This window comes from Neodiprion pinetum, chromosome 2, assembly GCF_021155775.2.
Source record: "Neodiprion pinetum isolate iyNeoPine1 chromosome 2, iyNeoPine1.2, whole genome shotgun sequence".
NCBI lineage: Eukaryota > Metazoa > Arthropoda > Insecta > Hymenoptera > Diprionidae > Neodiprion > Neodiprion pinetum.
In genome coordinates, this window is record NC_060233.1 from 6,771,541 (window position 1) to 6,784,425 (window position 12,885).

General features: G+C 32.3%; 1 protein-coding gene across 6 annotated transcripts in view; it reads right to left on the bottom strand.

Moving 5' to 3' along the window:
• Positions 1 to 12,885, bottom strand: part of Mbs (Myosin binding subunit) — a 49,241-nt gene that overhangs the window by 8,798 nt on the left and 27,558 nt on the right. For 5 of the 6 annotated variants that reach the window (XM_046612073.2, XM_046612072.2, XM_046612071.2 and 2 more), the window contains 5 exons: positions 10,227 to 10,376; positions 6,044 to 6,230; positions 5,634 to 5,743; positions 4,917 to 4,988; positions 136 to 462 (listed from right to left, as the gene is read on the bottom strand). In XM_046612073.2, coding sequence (XP_046468029.1) covers positions 136 to 462; positions 4,917 to 4,988; positions 5,634 to 5,743; positions 6,044 to 6,230; positions 10,227 to 10,376 — 846 coding nt within the window. The remainder of the gene's footprint in view (positions 1 to 135; positions 463 to 4,916; positions 4,989 to 5,633; positions 5,744 to 6,043; positions 6,231 to 10,226; positions 10,377 to 12,885) is intronic. The other variant, XM_046612074.2, reaches the window with a different exon arrangement.

Sequence of the window (12,885 nt, forward strand, 5' to 3'; positions counted from 1 at the left end):
AAAATCAAAAACGAATTACTTCCGCGCACTAGTAAAAATTTTTCACCAAAAACTCGTTACATCGTATATACTTTTTTAAGCTAAATAAAAAGTTAAAAAAGATATTAGACTCAATACTGTAAATATGAAATTTACCTTCAGTTCCTCTTCCATTTCCGAAAGTTTTCGCTCCATAGCTCGCCTCTCACGCTTTTCAGCTTCGGAGAGAGAGTTTTTAGTTTGGGCAGTTTGTGCCTTATCTAATAAACTTTTGGCTTCTTTTAATTGTTCATCAGAGCGTCGTAGTTTGTCCTTTAACCTTTCATTTTCGGCTTGCGATTCTTCATACAGTTTCTTATAATCAAGTTCACCGTTTTCAGAAGTTGTAGTTCTGGTTCGGGTGGGCGGTGGATTTTGCGTGTCAGATGAAACCGAGGATACCGAGCCAAGTCTACTAGAACGACCAGAGCGTTCATTTCCACTCTGTAAATAATATTAATCAATAAGTCAGAGGGGTAAAACAAGTACGTTATTTATATTGACACCACCAATTAAATTATAGAATGGTACATACATACACCTTAGAAAAGGAATGTTATTAAAATTGGTAGTTTCTAAGTTTTTGTAATGACATCGTTCCATTAGAACGTTTTATGAATATTCCATAGTATGATCAGATAAAAATTAGAATGCCAACAGATAGATGTGAGGCTAGTACCTTCCAAAACCTTTTTTTGCTATGTATGCATTATTGGAAAAAATTCAAAATTTTTCTCACTATGATTTTTCACCTGAATTTACTTTGAAGGGTTGTGAAACAGTTGTGCAGTTAAAAATGTTTTTGAAAACGAACCATTTCTTTTATCAGAGTATACTCATCAGACAAGTGATCTACTCTTTTCCGTAATCTATATGATTTGTGTTCAATGTTAAATTCTTACAATGTAACCTTCGGAAGCAGCCAAGCTCTGCAGACTAGAACTTCTTGACCCAAAATTTGAATTAGAGTTTGGTCTAGATTTTCCTTGGTTGAAACTACTAGCCCTATGTACGGACCATCGAGCTTGGGGGTAGTTATAAGTCGAAATAGGTGTAGCAAGATTCAACGAGTGAACTGTAGAGTGCGACGGTACCGTAAGGCCACCGTACCCAGACGATGTTCCACCATAAGTTGTGTAAGGATTTGAATAATTCAGATTATTCGTGGAATCCGAATATGAATTTTTAAAAAATGAATTCGGCGTATTGTTCTTGCTTGTTTTATTCAAAAAAGATGGTGTGCTGTACGATTTTGGCGTGTTAATGCCTAGTAGTGTAGAGTAACTATTGTTCTTTGAACCAAATAATCCTGCCAGACTGGTCTGGCGATTCCCAAAAATTGAATTTCCATTAGCAGATGCTTGGGCCCTCAAACCTGCTGCTGTTGTAGGTTTCGATTGAGTTCGTTTTCTATACGAAGACATTTTAATTCTGAACTTAGGCGTAGATAAAAGTTTTCACAAATTCTTCTAAACTCCAACCCACGATCTGTACTTTATCCAATGTGCACTTGTGAAAAAAATCATCGCCTCCATGAATACATGTATGATAAATTGCTGGAAAAAAATTTGACTTTTTCCCTCAGAAAAAAAGAATTCTTCAACTACTGACAAAGTAAGGCAATTATTACTGTGACAGCAAACGTTTGACTGGCATCGACTAGCAGGCAACACTAGTCATCAGCCGGTTGGTCGTCGCTACATTGCTTTGGCTCTGGTTTCTATTTATGGAACATACGTAGAACGCACACAAATTAACTGCCAGCCACTGCAAGGCATACACAGATGAGTCCATGTAAGTGTTAAAATAGTCATAAGCCTTTAAACCGCGTTGTTGGAAATTCAAGATTATAAATATAATGAAAAATTTTCAACTATATTTTTTACCTTCGGTTGAAAACAGTTTCAAAATATTTACGATATGGCAACTTGAATAATATATCTACGTAGCTTTTCAACATTAGTATACATTCATAGTAAATGTCAAAGGAGCATCATGCTTGAAATGTCACAGGATTATTTTTAGGCGTAGACCATGAAAATTCTGAGACGCGCGTTTTCATGGTGCATGAAAACAGATATTAATTTGACTTAATAACCTTCACAAATTAACGCATAGTGCCTATTCTGAGCATTTTCCGCATCAGGGTCGATTTCGTTTCAATTCAAGAATACAGAAGATAAAAATAGTAATAATGGCGGATGAATTAAAATTAGTATATAATCTTTTCTCACAATATTTGAGAGTTTATTATAGACACATAGAGTTCTGCAATACTTTGGCTATTTATAGAATTACCTTTCGATATCCACTTTTTAAAATTTTTTGGCCAAGACCTAGATTATGAAAGGATATAGAGGAAGTAGAAGATTAAAGTGAAAAATTAATTTTTATAGTTGTGATTTGACTTTAAACAATTTTGTAATTTGTTTGCAGCTTCAATATATATTTTAACGATGAAAGTAATTTCGCTACTAATTCTTCAACCATGTCATCAAGTAGTTCCTAAAGTTATTCAATTTTTTGACATTCCTGTAAGGTAATGTTTTCAGCATCTGCACGTTTTAACTTTACTGTTACAATTTGCAAGCTATCCTGAATGCATATTGGAGACCGATAGGTTTGAACGATCGAACAGAAAAACACACAACTTCAAAGGTAGTTAATACAAAACAAGGCAAACTGCAATGTAGAGCTGGATGCAATTGCATCAGTAATAACGAAATCATTGTTTTTAAATCTACAAGATGTTTTCTTCACTTTTCTGAATATGTTTATTCAATATTTGATCGGCCTACTATTGTTTCAGAAATGAGAAATCTGTAATTGTACAAAATTTTGTTATTTACTAAAATGATTGATGAATATAAAAGGCAAATTGGCATCGAAGGAAGTTAAACATTAATAAAACCCGTACAAGAAATATTTGTAAATTAATCTCTCTGCAAATTAAATATCTTAGAAAATATTATAAACAACTTGAAAAAATTATTCACCATTAAAACTTCTACACTTGCAGTACTAGCAAACTTTTCCCCATATTCCAGAACGTTTTGACGATAGTTTCGATAGTAAAATACTAAATAAGTTTCATTTATTTTATGTCAATAGAACTGTATCAACTTTGACACAATAACATTCAGGAAGTCATAGTAAACGGAACAAATGATCAGGCATGTCCTTAATATGATGTTTCTCTTGAATGTGTAGTTCTCACGTTATTTTTACCCAAGCATGCAAGAATCAGGTTAATCTTCCGAGAGGTTGGCCCAAAAATATCACAAATCTGTAACGCAGTGTGAATCTCCCGAGGTTTTTGTGGCATCAACTAGCCTTTTCAATACACATACATACTGAGATACTTTCATCAGCGACACTGTATATGGGACATGCCATGCCAAATCCAAAACAATTTGACCCTGACCCTCTCAGATTTAATTCTAGACTTTTTCTACACTGTACCGATCGTCAGATTAAAAGACTTCCCCAAAATTTTATTGTTATTTTCTGCATCAGCCGTTATTTGTCATTTATTTTGTTTCAACACACAAGATTCGATAATTGTGTATAGGCATTTTTAACCGACTGTTTTTTCTCTTTGTTGCCACGCTTTGTCGATTTAGCCACACCGGCGAAATTCTAAAAAATTTGAAAACAATGCACTATCTTTATGGAGTTGCTAAAATACTTTGGTGCCCATATTTTTAAACTAGACTATTTTACACCTGACTGCGTGAAAAAGGCCAGTTCTTAATTACTGTATAGCTTGTAAAAAATTCTGTTTTAGATACTAAAGTGCTTGCGAATAAGCAATTACAAAGAGTGAGCCTAAACTGTTCTCTGTTCAAAAGAAAATATCTTGAAACGAAGAGAAAAAAAATCGGAGATGCCTTTTAACCTGAGTAAAAGAATAAAAAAACTTACGAACTAAATCCCAGAGGGTCAGGGTCAAATGTTTGTGGAGTTGGCATGGAATGATCTAAACATATTTACGTATTTTCAGAAGCAAGACCACATATGCAAACATTTTAACAGTTTCTTTGTATTTAACAATAACACTTAGATGTAGTTTCACTGTTAAAAGCTCTGACAAATACTGCCCGATTCAATAAGATTCGTCTGTTTTCTAGAGGTATTTATAACAATATATTTTTTGTTCATGCTTTCAGCTACTCGATCTTATTACACGACATAGAAGATCGGAGGACTTAATCAACATAATATTATGGTCGAAGACACATCTATTAATTTCGGCTTAAGTAAACAAAAATTTTTTTTCAATAGAGTAGATTAGATTATTCATTGCGCTGACCGTTAAGAAATTTTGGGAAGTTGACACCCCTTTATAAAAAATAGTGTCATGCAAGTTTAATCGAAAGTTGTATTGATACTTTTGAATCGTATTGCAATCGAAAGAGAACTGATGGAATAAAACTATTTGATTGAACATTAAGAAATGCGCGTAACCCATTCAATTGTAGATTGATTGAAATGAATCGATACCATTTTTGTTACAACTTTGGCGGCTCTAACCAGAAGTTATGTGTCTTGCATACCATGATTTTCGATTTCTTCTTTTTTGCATGACCAATAGTTTTGAAGTTGAACCAATTTTGAGAGGCTCATGGTTTTGGTCAGGTCAATCTTACGGCACTTTGTTATGATCAATAGCACGATGAATTTTGCATTATTAGAAACATTCTTTTGGCAGAAAAGTTTCACTTCCCGACTACCATTGCAAAGTTATCGACGCAATTGATGTCCAAGAGGCTATTATTGTGCGAAACGTGAAAAATTACGTGACACATATGATGTGATTTGTGATTACAATAAGCTTTTGTATTTTGTTACAAGAGAATATATTCACAGTTGAAAATATGTGCGACTACACAGCTTACCTCATTGTGGTTGACCTTGGAATCTTCGTAATCTCCACTGGCTGATGTGTCCTGTCGATCCGGATCAATTTCCTATAAAGAAAAAAAAAATAATAATTGCGAAGGAATGAAAATTAGAAACGTTTAAAACTGTTATTTTACTAATGATGGTTAAATGTAAGGAAATAATTTTATAATAAAATTGTCGCTATTCCTAATCCGTGTAGTCACGCGGATCATTATAAATAGTATGTTTACTCTGACGTCAAATACGAGCAGCAGTGATTTACGAACAGCTAACAGAAATCTGCCAGATCACTCTGGACTTGTCCCAAAATAAATATTTACCTAAGGATAGTTGCATTGGCGTTAAAAATATAAAAACCTTGAGTTATACAACATCATTAACTGAAAAAATTAAGAACCCCCACATGACGTAACTGCAATTGCATAGTCAAGTTCGATAAACAGGTTGAACGTGAAAAAATTATGAATTTATCTAGAGAATTAATAGATTATACAGACTAGACGGAGAAATATTTTGTTACTCAAAGTACTCGTATATCGTATTGTTCCAAATATAAGCAGAGGTTTTTTGTCATTGACAGAACCTGCCAAAATCATCTTCGTCTGATGTGCGGGTAACTAAGAAAAAGATCCTGAAATACTGTCGCAGAACTGGGGTTCGTCTTATACTAGAAACAATGAGGTAATATCTTAAGAAAAATGAATACTAACATCCATATCCACATGGACGACTCCGGTAGATCTTCTCTTAGGCCGCCGTCTCCTTTGTATTACGGCTTGTGTCGCTTGCGCGTTTCTACTATCATTTTCCTTGTCTTGTTCTGTGAAAACAAAATTTAGAAGTATAATCACATTATTTTTTGACAGCATGCACCAAGAAGGGGAAAATTTATATTTGAAATAAGATGATGAAACGAAGTAACTCAGAATATATTATGCTACCGAATGAATATGAAATGCAATAAAGGCGAGTATTCTTACAAAAGTTTAACCAACTTATTTGCATCCAAAGATATATAAATTGTGTTATGAAAATATAATGGAAAAGTTCGTTTACAAAAATAATTAATCACTTTATTTTTACAATTTTGATCAACCATCGTGATCATTTTTCAACGCACCTTTATCTTCCGGAGGCTTAAGAGGTCTTCTTAAGGGTAAAGTGATTGTCGTATCGGTAGTACTGGCTGCTATGGTTTCCACCGGCGCCGAACTAGGTCTAGGGACACCAGCTCCACCGGATGGCCTTCTGATATATGCGGTCGTAGTATCAGTTGACGTTCTATTATTTGCATCTTCCAGCTGGAACTGAGGAATTAAATTCGAATATAAGCGAATTAAGAATTAGCAGCGACTTCAACAACTAAAATATTGCATGCCGCTTCGGTATTATGATTAATATAATAATTATTATTATTACAGGTCAAATAAAATAATTCCATGTTTTGGAGGATAATCTTTAATATACCTAAAATAATTATAAAATATACAAATAAAATCAATTGAACAATATAAACCATCTAATAAACAAAACGTGTATGCGTGTATAGAATAGTATCGAATAGATAAAGTGTAGAATAGTAACATATTCAAATAAGAAAATAAAAATCGTAATATATTATTTAATGCAATTGGGGTGAATACTCATCATTATTTTCGCGAGCACATAAAAAAAAAAAAAAAGTTGATCACTTTCAAAAAACATAAGTAAAGTTAAAATTGATTTAGATACAGGGAAAATTCAAGAGTTATTATTAATGAATGTTAATTTGAGCAGATAATGCTAAATAATACATTCTGAGGCTGATGTTAACGGAAGTTCTATATGAAATTGTAGGAGAAAAAATCGAAAACAACAGCTTATGCGATACAGTTGTAATTAGGGTATTCCAAAACGTAAGTTAAAGAAAGATTCAATACCATAGTTTAATAATACATTTCAAACATTGCAAATAACCAAATAGAAGGTATGAATTATAATTAGAATACAGTTAATTACTTTTTTTTTAAATAACAAGAATTTTACTACGCTTACCTAGGATGTAATAATTAATAACAGCGACTGGGTGGTTGCATTTTCCAACATCAAGCTAACTTACATAAATTATTTGTTAAAACAATGAGATCATGCATCTTCAAACATTTTAGCCTTTTTTGCAAGCATCTAGTACAGGTACAAAAGTGTATCAGAACATAATTTACATCGCATGCTTATTATATCACATATTGTCTAGTATACCTTGACGACTGGACTGGATGCTTGTCAAAAAATAAGTTTTCTAAAGTGCACAGTTAAGAAATAGAGGGTAAGTCTTATGGTCGATGCATGCCTGGACTGAATTAAAACATAATACTAATTTTTTTTGTGATAATGTTAAACGTGCGTAAGTGTAATTGGGTTTACCACGAATTTATCTATGCTTTCATCGATTGATAAATAAGTTTACACATAACAATTAAAAAAATACATAAGATGACAAAGTCACATTTAAATAAAATGTAGTCATTTTAAAAGATATAAAACGTCTATTTAAAGCGTCATTCTACTAATATCCTTATTCAGTCTACTCAATCTAACATCGCACTATTATTCTTAACTACGAAACCTAGATATTGGTACCTTGTCATGCTGGAATACTAAATAATGACACAAGAATGATGCCCATTAAGAAACGCATTTCAGCTTTCTCGACTTTACTGCTACTCTTAATAATTTTTAATAACAATTTAAACATGTAAAACATTGTTTTCATAAAAATAATAATAATTTCCGTCTTTTTTTCTCATGGAAAACCCAATTAATGATACATGCATACCCTGAATCTTTTTTTGATCAAAAAATAATCATCTTATTAACTTTACCAAAAGGAAGAATTAATACAAAATTATTATCATCAAATTTCTTGCACGTGCAAATTGAACATCAAACTTATCAAGAAACACACGAATGATTTTATAGACTAGATATCTGCTATCTTTTTTTTTTATAATATTAATTAACAATGATGTTAGTGTGATATTTACGCCAATACATAGTGTGTGAAAAAGTTATTACCATAAAAAAATTAAAAATAAGTAAACAATACTCTGTCTCAAAATAAGTGTCGAGCTTCACTCACAGTTGAACACTCATAAAATATCCTGCTCATGTGAAATTCCATCCTTCTTTCCAATTTGTTGTGTGAATCACAGCTTGTTGACGGAAAATTTAAAAAAAATATTGTAATTTCCACCAAGAAGTAATCAATCAACAAATTCCAACTTACATATCTCAAAATTATCAGGATTATCATTTGTAAATTTCTCTAGAATTGAGTGTTTGTATCAAGACAGCGTAACATTCATTCACATTCTAGACAGATCAGACTTTAGGCGTTATCATACTTATTATATTGTTGGCTTACAAAAAAATTTTTAGCCGTTTCCAAAAATTGAATTTTGTATATCGAATATTGTAAAAATATTGATAGCTTATTTTTTGTTTCTAAATAACTGGTTCAAGGAAAAAAAGCAAGAATAAAAAATCACATGAGAAGACGTCTTATTAATGCTTAACTGAAATAAGGTTTATAATTTGAAACGTTAGCACTTTCTGTTATTGTCATATTTGAAAGTATCGTTCGAATATATCAGAAAATTATCTATAATCGTAACAGACTAACCGCCAATGAATGCATAATCCAAAAGTTTCTCATGCGTTTTTTGAAGCTAAACATTTGCTATTTGTTCCTTAACATTTCTAACAGCTGCATGATTCTGTTGAGCTGAATTCTCGATAGTTTGATGATCAAAGTGAAAGTTATTCGACTTGTATAAAAAAAGACCGTTGATATTATTTTCGTGTTTGAAGGGTTTGATAGTGCGAAAAAATATTACCAAGAAAATCATTAAAAAGAAAAAGAAGAAAAATAAGATAGCGAACAGTGAAAATGATCCATGGTTATGTGAAATTATATTATATATTTATCAGGCTACCAATCAACTAATAGAAGTTTGAAAAATTAGCGTGTAGTTTTCTCAAAGAATAGAATAGAACGCAATAAATTGAACGTTAAATTGGTGGTTACATTTTCAAAAGTGGCTCGATTGATAAAAAAAAAAAATCACGTTTGACTTAGTATAATTTTCACATAATAGATGAAAAGTACAAATTCACGTTTAGAAAAAAAAGAGATTTTTCTACATTTAGTAGGCACATATTCTAACTAATAACTGTAAACCGTTGCAAAGATTTGACAAACCTTGAATATTCGACGTTCACTAATAGACTCTAACAGTGTTTGTATGGCCATTCATTATTAAATACTACGCACAACTCGAGTACCATGCAATCCTATCGTTCTCAAGTTTTGATCTAAATTTTTTTACATCATTGTCCCAACTCTAAAACTACCGGGGGTTGTTTTGAAATTGTTTCTTCAAAAAGTTATTCACCCCTTATTAAGTTTTTTGCAACTTCGAACAAATTCTGAATTTTCTGGAACCAAATCTAATGAAACAACACGATGGCTGGTATGTATCAAACAAAGTAAATGCTGGTACTTCAAGAGAGTAAGTAAGTTTTTGGTTAGACATTTTTTTTCTCGACAGCATGGCATCTAGGCTCACAACAGATGGTCACTTTTCAACTTTGTCAACTAGGTAAAACGTACAAGCGACTTACAAATTAATTGAATCATCGTCAATGTGTATATAAAATTTTAGTACCTCACGAAAAACACAATGGTGCTTATATAAATATGCTCAAAATCATTATTTTGCTAAATTGAATAAATTCTTTCTTGGTACATAAAAGTTGCCTTCTGTTATAAAAAAAAACGTGGGTAAATAAACTTTAGGAGTTGATGGCATTTACTCCAAACATCAGCATGTACTTCGTTTTATACGTACCAACCATTTTTTTGTCTCTTACGAAATTGTGGAACCAGCAGAAAAAATTGTTCACATAAAATTTTTCACATTGGAAAGATATTTTTAGAATTTTCCACCGCCATTAATGTAAACAACCGTCGATTGTGAAATGTGGTCGTAATGTCCAATTACGATTATAGGATTAACGATACAATAAACATTACGATAAGCATTACATAATTTTCAATCTAACTACAATGTAGATATGTATAAATTCCAAGTAGAATATGCATACAATGCACGAAAAAAAAAGAAGATAAAATGTTTCAAAATATGTAGCAGTAATTCTCAATTGTAATTCCAGCCAAGAATATGAAATACCCATGAACACAAATTGCTCCGATGGCGGCAATGTACAACCGATTCTACTTGGACAATATCTGAGTCACACACCTTGCTTCCATTATCTACCCTGAGCCTCCAAGAGGGCCGTCTCTCAGGCAAATTGGTTTCCTCGAAGGGCTTGTTTGCAGATACTGTGGTGGGAGTAGCTGTTGTTATCGTAGCTGTGATTGAGGTTGAGTTGCTCACAGAAGCTGGAGGCTGAGTATTTTCACCAAAAAAATATGTGAATTATGATTGATAATTTTATTTATTTAGTTTGGATCGGATTTGTATTAAGTACCGCTGGGCCCCCGATAGCGAAACAATTGTAATCAAGCGATTGTCTTCAAATATTAATTTTAATGTATTTGATGATATGCAGAGGAAAAACTTATTTTCACAGAGGCAGACAAAAGGCTATTGGTTATATTTTCAATCAAAACATTCAGTATGCAACTATTACAATTCAGGTTACATAAACATATGCTTCCGTGGATTGATACGTAGAATCAACATCTGTTGCTAGTTATTTCGTATTTATAGCAATATTATCGTTGCGGTGCGTAATCATGTACTGCCGGATTGAACTTTTCCAATTTTTTGAACACGGAATAATTCTAAAATCAACCAGATACTCTAAAATTTGTTGCATGTGGGTTAAAACAAAATTAAACATGGTTCATCAAAGTTAGATGAGATAAAATAAGAATTTTGTACAGAGTAATAGAACACTGAATATGTTTGTGAACTAATAACGAGATCATTAGTAGCGGTTAAAAGAAACTGCGAAAAATGGCTATGTACAAACGTGAGTTATAGTGTCTAATAAGGAGTGAAGTTTGAAAGACTTCGGCTGAAATCTGCCAACTTTCAATGATTACCTCATCTATTTTTATCTAAAAACCAAACTGTATTGTGATAATATTAACATTAAATTGTGAATTTATGAGATTTATATGTATATACAAATGGTTAAAAATGTGATACGTGTGAATGTAAAGTTCCAGCATGAAAATTTCTCAAAGCTTTATTTTTTAGAAGCTGAAGAATTTCAATTCAGAGTTTCAATAAGCACCAAAGATGAAGGTTTTGCCTGTAACACTATACTGGAAGAATAATATTATCGAGCGTATGGATTGCAGCAAGTCTAGGAAATATGATTTTAGTTTATTGATAGGTTCAAGTTTAGCGAGAAAATCAGCGTTGAGAAGTTTTGACAAGTTAGTTGTCTAGAACATAGGCAAAAATGCAATTGCTATTGTACAGAATTATTTTGTGCGAAGTCGACGTTTTTGAGCTTACGGCAACACGTCAGATATATGTCTTGACCTAGCATGGCAATAATCTGCTGATTTTAAAACGCCGTTTCAGGGATTATTTCCTCAAAAAGAAGTCAATATATTTTGAACAGTTAGAGGCATACAGATAACAGTGTTTTGTAATGCGATAATGTAATACGATGTAACGCTAATATCCGATTATAGGTAATCTTAAACGTTATTAAAAACAGTATATGAAACGCGTTGATGACTTTTAATGAATTACATCGAGGCATACGTGGGGAGCATATAATTTCAATGTCATCGATTTCACTGAAACTTGGCAGTCATTTAGTACTTGAATGAAAGGAACAGATGGACAGTGGCATACGTGCGCCTCTTGACCGTTACGAAGAAATCGCAGTTTGAAGTTCAACTCAGTTCTCTAAGCAATAAACAACAGATGGATGTTACAATAATAAAGTTTGCCTAACAATCAGAGTACCGAATATAGCTCTTACCTGCAGGGTGAATTTTACCTGCAAGATGGGACAACTCATCTTTAGTTTGCTAAATGGAAGAGTGTTTATTGTTACTATAATTTATTTCAGCGCTAAGACAATGTTAAAAATTCTTTGTATTGTACCTTTCAACCGCAATTCTTATAAAGTCGGTAATTCTGAAGTTACAGAACAATGATTGCCTTTTGTTCCATCAGGTTGAATGTACGAATTTGAACATCGTGGAAACTGAATAAACCTGCAAGCCCAATTTTTCCTCAACAATACTATGGCGCATGTTTTCCAGTCACCACTTGATTTGCCTATGCAGTCACTATATTTCTGCCAAATTTCAGTTTATTCGGTGAAGTTAAGGATATGTAATTCAATTATCAAAGAAAAATAAAGGAATGATCTACAAGGTCAATTGGCTATCGAATAAAAACTACAGACATATCAAGGTTTTTCTATATTTACTGTTTTTATATACTCATGAAATACATGAATTATACTTCTTAGATTCACTTTCATACAAAATCATTTTCAGAACTTAGAATTACCATATAAATTTTTCTCAGTACAACATGATTAATTATACTTCTTTTGAACTGTGTTACTAACAGTAATCATCATCAAATGGAAATAATACTGATCTGGAATGATGCAGTTGAAATAATTAATTTATTATTTTACCAGTAAAGAGGAATAATAATTTCAGAAGCGGCAGGACTCTTATTACGCCAAGTAAAAATAAATGTTCCAAAATTTATACAAATGGAAGACAAATCGTTGCTCATCCTTTACACCTTCTCTTCTAGCCTCTTTCCGAAAATGTAAACTAATCTTCAATCAAATTGTGCAAAACTTTATTTTAATCACAATTTATACGTACAGAAATTTGATTTTTCCAATAGAGATAGCACAAAGTAGTTCTACGTTTAAATTTATTAATCATCATATTATTCAGTC